Here is a 7,816-nt window from a genome sequence, read left to right as displayed (position 1 = left end):
CTTCTCCAGTGAGTGCTCCCTTCTCATTTGGTGGCCAAAGTATTTGAGCTTCAGTTTCATTATCTGGCCTTCCATGGAACACTCAGGGTTGATTACTTTTAGGATTGACTGATTTGATCTTCTTGCAGCCCAAGGGACTCTCAAGAGTCTTCTCCAGCACCATAGTTCAAAAGAATCTATTCTTTGGCGCTCGGCCTTCCTTATAGTCCAACTCTCGTATTTGCATAGTCCCACCTTTTAATCTACATAGACCCCTTCTTGGTTCTCTTTCTCAGTCATGCTACAGTGTGTCCAAGGGACTCTCAAGAGTCTTCTCCAGCACCATAGTTCAAAAGAATCTATTCTTCGGCGCTCGGCCTTCCTTATAGTCCAACTCTCGTATTTGCATAGTCCCACCTTTTAATCTACATAGACCCCTTCTTGGTTCTCTTTCTCAGTCATGCTACAGTGTGGTGTAATGTGTGCCTGTGATGAAGATTCTTCATGAGCAAAAGACTTGATTTCTTTCACACCCCAGAGAAAGGACAATAACCCTAAGCGATTTATGAATTACTCTGAATGTATCACAGCTGTTGCTGATTCTGTTGCTTGGTGGGAATACCACTCTATCCACCCGTTTCAGAGAGACTGTGTCATAATTATAAACAATAGTTCTGCAGAAGAAACTTGATACGCTGTGTTCCCTCCTGGTTCTTGGATGCCAATTTTAAAGAATGATCAATAAAAGCAGGGCTTTTTTTTCTGGAAAAAGAGGTGCCGGAACTCTCAAGAGGGAAATGAAGTTTTCAATCTGTACACTGAAAACTCTTGCACTTTTAAGCATTTGAAAAAGAGTTTTGTCAAAGAGGTTTCGGAACTCCGTTCCGGTGCGTTCCCCCAGGAAAAAAGTCCTGAATAAAAGTACTCACTGTAGAAAATGTACACGAATGTGCACACCTAATACCGTCCTGAATCTACTAATTGTCACGGACTGAAATGGGAGAGATCACCACCCACCCAGGGCATGGTTTGAACAAAGCGAATCCAAATTTCATTGCCCCCTGAGGGGACATTCCAAATGTTCATCTTGATAATAGCAAAGAAGTCAGAGCCATAACAGCAGTAGAATGCTTCAGAACTATAAAACTATACATTAGTGACATGATTGAGGTTTATAAGATTATGCATGGGAAAGAACAGGTAGAGAAAGAGGTACTTTTCACCCTTTCTCACAATACAAGAACTCATGGGCACTCCATGAAATTGCTGAGCGGTCGGGCTAGAACGGATAAAAGGAAGTACTTCTTCACCCAAAGAGTGATTAACACATGGAATTCACTGCCACAGGAAGTGGTGGAGGCTACAAGCATGGACGGCTTCAAAAGAGAATTAGATAGGCATATGGAGCAGAGGTCCATCAGTGGCTATTAGCCACAAGGTATAGATAGGGGCTCTGGGGCAAGTGATGCTCTGTCTTCTTGGTGCTTGGGGGGGGGGGTCAACAGTGGGAGGGCTTCTAATGTCCTGGCCCCACTGGTGGACCTCCTGATGGCACCTGGTATTTTTGGCCACTGTGTGACACAGAGTGTTGGACTAGATGGGCCTTTGGCCTGATCCAACATTGGCGTCTCTTATGTTCTTATAGCACTTTAAGGGCCATATGAACACCTATTGCCTCAGACTATATAATTCCTTGAGCTTGATTCCACCTGTACTAGAGATTTATGCTATGATAGGTAAGCAGAATAGTTGTTCAGTTGTACATTAATTAATGATTTTTGCTGCTGATTTCCTTAAATCATGACAGAGTTTTCTAAAATAATACGTATTTTTCTAAAAGAATTCATATAAAAGATTTTTTTCAGGTTGTAGGTTCCTAAGATCTTTAATTTTTAATCTTCATTTTAGAAAAAATTATTCCAAATGAATTGTATTGATTATATATGTTTTATGAATGATTTTTATTATATGTGTATTTTCCTTGATTAATATAGATCCCCTGATGAAGCCACAGGCAAAATGTATTGGGATTAGAAAATAATAATAAAGGATTTAATCAACACTTTGATTTCCTTTTTTGCATCTTGATAATAGGCAGAACTTGCTCTTGTTCGGCAGGTATAACAGAATATTCTGAAAACTGGAAGCCGCCATGGCTCTGACGAGCGCTTTCAGGGCTGTTACCAACAAACCTGGACTGGTCATCTGGAGAATTGAGGTGAGGCAAGGCAGTTTTCTCAATGTTAAGTGGGAATCTGCCAGCCATCAGGTGAAAGAACCATCTTCCATTCGCAGATAACCCTGTTTTGAACATATTGCTTACTAGTTAAGTTTCTGTAGTAGCAGAACAAAATTGGAGTCCAGTAGAATCTTAAAGACTTACAAGATTTTCCAGGATATAAACTTCCGTGAGTCAAAGCAGGGTATAAGCTTTCATGAGTCACTTTGTCAGATACCCATACCTGACAAAGCGAGTTTAGACTCGCAAAAGTATATACCGTACCTTGGACTCCATTCTTGTTCTCTTGTTAGTTAGACAGGGTTGCCTCCTTTACTTCTGGCAAGACTCATGTGCCTTTAAAGAGCTGTGTGGTATGCCAGTGTCCAACAGGTAAAAATATCCCCATCCTTGCATCTTTATTGCTTGCAAAGACATTTGCAAAGACATTACCATTCTTGCAAAGACATTTACTTCTTTACCCAAAGATTAATTAATGTAGAATTCACTGCTGCAGGAAGTGGTGGCAGTTAGAAACACAGAAAGCTTAAAGAGGGGATTAGATCAACATATCGAGCAGAGGTCCATCAGTGGCTATTAGCCACAACATATATGGAACACGATTTCTGGGGCACTGATGCTCTGTATTCTTGGCGCTTGTGGGGGCAACAGTGGGAGGCCTTCTGGAGTTCTGGCCCCACTGGTGGACCTTCTGATGGTACCTGGGTTTTGGCCACTGTGTGACACAGAGTGTTGGACTGGATGGGCTATTGGCTTGATTCAACATGGCTTATGTGCTTATGTTATGTTCTTAAATACCTACAGAATTTCTGCCTGTCAGACATTCCTGAGTAAATTTTTGCATGCTCTAGTAACATGTTGACAAGTTCTGTAATGCATTATTTACATGGGACACTAACATTATAAGAACTGTGCCATTTCAGTGAGCTTCTGGCCTAAATTCAAAGTGTTGGTATGAATGTTAAAAACCCTAAAACTTCTTATGTTTGGGATATGAGTATTACCCTCATATGTTCCCACTCCCAATGAGCTGAGACTGCAAATCAGGACTTTCTTCAAGTGCCATCACTCTGTGAATTAAAACGGAAAACGTACATACACTGTACAGCAATTGAAAGTCAACCTTCCCTCATCCATGACTTCAGAAACAAAACGTGTATGTAAGTGCCATCAAGCCTCAGCTGACTTAGGGCCAGGGCTATTTTTGGGCAGGAACGCACAGGAACGGAGTTCCGCCTGGCTCCTGAGTTGCCCCAGCAGGAACTCACTAGCATAATAGGCCACACCCAACAGCAGAAACTCATTAGGATTGGCTACATTAGGGGTGTGTGGCCTAACATGCAAAGGAGTTCCTCCTACAAAAAAAGCCCTGGGTTTTGACAACAAACAAGGTAAACAGAATAAGAAGCAAAAGGTGGGTGTGGCTGGATGACCACACTTCTGGCAACATGGGGGTGTGGCCTAATATGCTAATGAGCTATGTTGTCAGGGTGTGGCCTAATATGCTAATGGTTTTCTGCTTTGGGTGTGGTCTATTATGCTAATGAGTTCCTGCTGTTCTGCTGTTGGGTGTGGCCTGTTATGCTAATGAGCTCCTGCTGAGCTTTTTCTACAAAAAAAAGCCCTGCTTAGGGCAACACCAGCAAGGGACTCCCAAGGCAAGTGAGAAGTAGAGATGGTATACCATTGCCTTCCTCTTCCTTGGTGGTCTCCCATCCAAGTACTGACCCTGCTTAGCTTCCAAGATTTGATGGGATTGGGCTATAATACCATACCACCCTCCCTCCCAGAAACACAATACAGGAAAATTTAAAACTGCATTTCAATCTCTCAAATAATGTTGCGAAAGGAGCTGAAAAGTGCTTTAAGTGGCACATGGGAATTTGGTCTAATGTTAATGCACATTAGGAATAGAGCTGTATTGGTGGCGGACCCTGTTCCCTGAAATTACTCCTAGATCTGTTCAACATACTCTTTTAAAAGGGTCATATAAACACTTTTTAATGGTCATGGTTATGATTAGCTGCCATAACTAATGTAGGTGCTGTTTTTACGATTTCATGCACCATATTCTAAAAATTGTTGTGAACAGTTTCGGAGAAGTGACATAAGTGGATACACTTATGCACACACATATAGACACAGCAATTCTACCAATAGGTTCTTTGAGTTATTTAGATGTCCAATACCAGAGTTTGCAGAAGAAATTAAAAATATGTTTGCATTACCATGTTCAGCACCTCATGGCTTGGCTAAGAGTGTTGACTTCTACAAGGTAGATAATGTTTAGCAGGCAAGTTAATGCAACCACATCATCCATCTTCCGTGCATAATATCCCCGTCGTACTGTCTTCTTGTCTGCTTCACTGAGGGACATGGTGAGAGAAGGATGATGAAATTACTCAAACCATCAAGTACACTTCGAACTTAGCAACGTGTTTGTTTCTTCTTCCCAGAAAATGGATCTAGTGCCATTGCCCGCGAATGCCTACGGCAGCTTCTACGAGGGTGACTGTTACGTCCTCCTCTCGGTAAGGGCACTGAGGGTTGGGTCAAGGGTGGCACTGGAGATCTCCTCTTCTTCTATTCACTGGGCTTATCCAGCATTGCCCAGGTTCATGCTGGGGATGACTTTAGAAAAGGGAAAGAAACCAATTCCTGGAAGAGAGGTCCATCAATGACTATTAGCCATAATGACTGGAACATTTTCAGAGGCAGTTAAGCTCTAAATACCAGTTGTTGGAAGGGCCTTGGCCTCTGTGCCCTGCTTGTAGACCCCTTAGGGCAGTGATGGCGAACCTTTTAGAGACCGAGTGCCCAAACTGTGACCCAAAACCCACTTATTTATTGCAAAGTGCCAACACGGCAATTTAACCTGAATACTGAGGTTTTACTTTAGAAAAAAACAACTCTAATTTAAGATGATCCTAACAAAGTAAGGTAAGCAATCCCAAATGCTCTGTGGGCCGGAGGCAAAAAATCTATGAGCTGGCTCACCCTAACTCATCTTAGAGGGAACACTGATGGTCTGGGCCTGGCTGGGGTGATGGCACGCGTGCCCACAGAGAGGGCTCTGAGTGCCACCTCCGGCACCCGTGCCATAGGTTCGCCACCACTGCCTTAGGGCATCTGGTCGGCTTAGAGACGTTAGACTGGAAAAGTTCCAGGAGTGCTAAGCAAGGAGAAAGCACAGGTTAGGAATGACTCAAAAACATTTTTGCACAGAAGTTTTGAAGGCAGGGGGGGGGATCTGTCCCAAACCACTGCACAGCGGCTAGGATTCTGGGGCTCCGGGCGAGGCACATTATTGCCCATCCATTCACCCCACACGTTCACCCACACTATACACTTTGAGATTAGTTCAAAATAATGTCCAATAATGTCCATAATTTAACTGCACTTCTGATCTTCCTCCCTTCTGCCTAGGGTTGCCAGCTCTGGCCAGGGAACACCTGGAGATTTTGGCGGGTAGACCCTGGGGAGGGAAGGGTTCGGGGGGGTAGAATGCCATAGAGTTCTACCTTCCAAAGCAGCCATTTTCCCCAGGGGAACTGATCTCGGTCACCTGGAGACCAGTTGTAATTCCAGATCTCCAGCCACCACTTGGAGGCTGGTGACCCTACAAGTCTGCCCCTATAAGATTTCAAACAAACACATTGGTTCGTATCCAGCCACACAGTTCTGAAGACTTCAGGGCACTTACATGTAATTTTCACTGATTTCCTGTGGTGTAGACTCCCTTTTGCTCCCCTATTCTGTTCCTGAGAGTTTGCTGACCCCCGAGGAACAAAACTGGTGGAGGGGATGAGTGGCCAGTGGTCGGAGAGGGCTGCAGTTGGAGGGGGAAGTTAGTAAGTTCCACCCACAAGGTCCATTTCACAAGCAGACCTCTTGGGATGCAAGCCACTGTTTTTATGATATCAGCGTATTTACATGAGTGTAAATAAAGGTAAATACATTATTTCAAAGCCTCTTGTGCAACAACAACAACAACAAAAGATGTTGAGAAATGGCATTGGTGTCTCAGTGACCTGAAGCTGATTCCGGGGCTGCCTTCAGGCCTAGTTGCTGCCCTCTCTGCTCTTTGTGGTACCCTTGGCTGCAGTGGCTCAGAGGTTAAGACACTGAGCTACTGAGCTGCAGACCGGAAGATCAGTAGCTCGGCAGTTTGAGACCCTAGTGCCATGTGACGGAGCGAGCTTCCGTCTCTGGCCCCAGATCCTGCCAACCTAACAGTTTGAAAGCAAGGAATTGCAAGTAGATAAACAGGTACCACTTTGGTGGGAAGGTAACAGCGTTCTGTGTGCCACAGCATTTAGTCACATGACCATGGAAAAGTCTTCGGACAGTGCTGCTCTTTGGCTTGGAAATAGAGATGAGCACCGCCCCCTAGAGTTGGATTCGACTGGCTTTCGAGCAAGGGAACCTTTACTTTTACCTTACTGGCACCTGTAGTGGTCGGGAAGAGTCACTGCAGGGCCTACTACCAGGCTGCTGCTCCAACCAAGGAGAGAGTTGCACTCATGAACTTACTATAACAGCAGTAGCAGACAGTAGAAACTTGTGAAAGCTGCCCCATTGGGGCGAACCTACAGACCTTGGGGCAGCTACCCTATCTCTTACCTTGCCCTGCATCAGTTTGATCTCCGTATATCTTTATTTCTCTCTGTGACCTTTGTCCATCTATCATGCAGACTCGCAAATCAGGGAACACCCTGTCCTATGATGTCCACTACTGGATCGGGAAAAGTTCCTCAAAAGATGAGCAGGGCTGTGCTGCCATCTACACCACCCAACTGGATGACTACCTTGGTGGGGTCCCCGTGCAGCACCGTGAAGTGCAGAGCCATGAGTCTGAGCTTTTCAAGGGCTACTTCAAGCAAGGCATCATGTAAGTAGGTGGGGTTGACACTTCTCGGTCTGTAGACTTTTAAAGAAGGGTTTATTTTTATTTTTCATACTTATGTGCATGTGAGTGTGTGTGCACCTGGAAGTCATGGCGATCTCTGGTGACTGACTGTGTGCACCTGAAAGTCGTGGTGACCTCTGGTCACTGATTGTGTGCACCTGAAAGTCATGGCGATCTCTGGTGACTGACCACTACTGGGGGCCTGGAGGATATTCAGAGAGGTGGCTGAATAAAGCCTGCCCCCGCCTCCTGACTGCTGGTATTCCAAGAAGGTCTCTCATCCAAGTACTTGCCAGAGTTGACCCTGCTTAGCTTCTGAGATCTGACGAGATCAGGCTTACCTGGGGTATCCAGGCCAGGGCGGCCTGTAGACTTTTCTTGGGGAACAAAAAGGGGTGCCATTTCATATTTTGGGGTGGAGTGAAGGTCCCTAGCAAGTTGAAAGGCCCACTTTGCATATATCAAATAAATTGTGTGTGGTGGGGAATACAGTTTAAGAACACTTGTGGTTAGGGATCATTTCCTGTGGGAGCGCACAGGAGCAGAGCTCCGGCAGTAAGGAGCCCAGGGGGCAGGCACATGCAACAAGCCCCACCCCCTGCTCCCAGCAGCCCTCAGTTGGGCCATGAGAAGCAAGAAGCAGCCAGGTAAGTTGCAGAGCTCCCCCCTCAGCCCGCCTTCATGCACAA

General features: G+C 45.2%; 1 protein-coding gene across 1 annotated transcript in view; it reads left to right on the top strand.

Annotated features, from left to right (window-relative positions):
* The window catches only part of AVIL (advillin), a 45,227-nt gene that overhangs the window by 7,183 nt on the left and 30,228 nt on the right, over window positions 1-7,816 (top strand). The window contains exons 2-4 of the mRNA XM_015417354.1: window positions 2,098-2,197; window positions 4,675-4,749; window positions 6,913-7,109. Of these exons, the coding sequence (XP_015272840.1) occupies window positions 2,132-2,197; window positions 4,675-4,749; window positions 6,913-7,109 (338 nt within the window). The 5' untranslated portion in view covers window positions 2,098-2,131. The remainder of the gene's footprint in view (window positions 1-2,097; window positions 2,198-4,674; window positions 4,750-6,912; window positions 7,110-7,816) is intronic.

The sequence above is a fragment of the Gekko japonicus genome, unplaced genomic scaffold (assembly GCF_001447785.1).
Source record: "Gekko japonicus isolate JY-2015 unplaced genomic scaffold, Gekko_japonicus_V1.1 scaffold2218, whole genome shotgun sequence".
NCBI classification, from domain to species: domain Eukaryota; kingdom Metazoa; phylum Chordata; class Lepidosauria; order Squamata; family Gekkonidae; genus Gekko; species Gekko japonicus.
The sequence above is the reverse complement of the archived record's forward strand: the minus strand, read 5'-3'. Positions and strand labels throughout refer to the sequence as shown.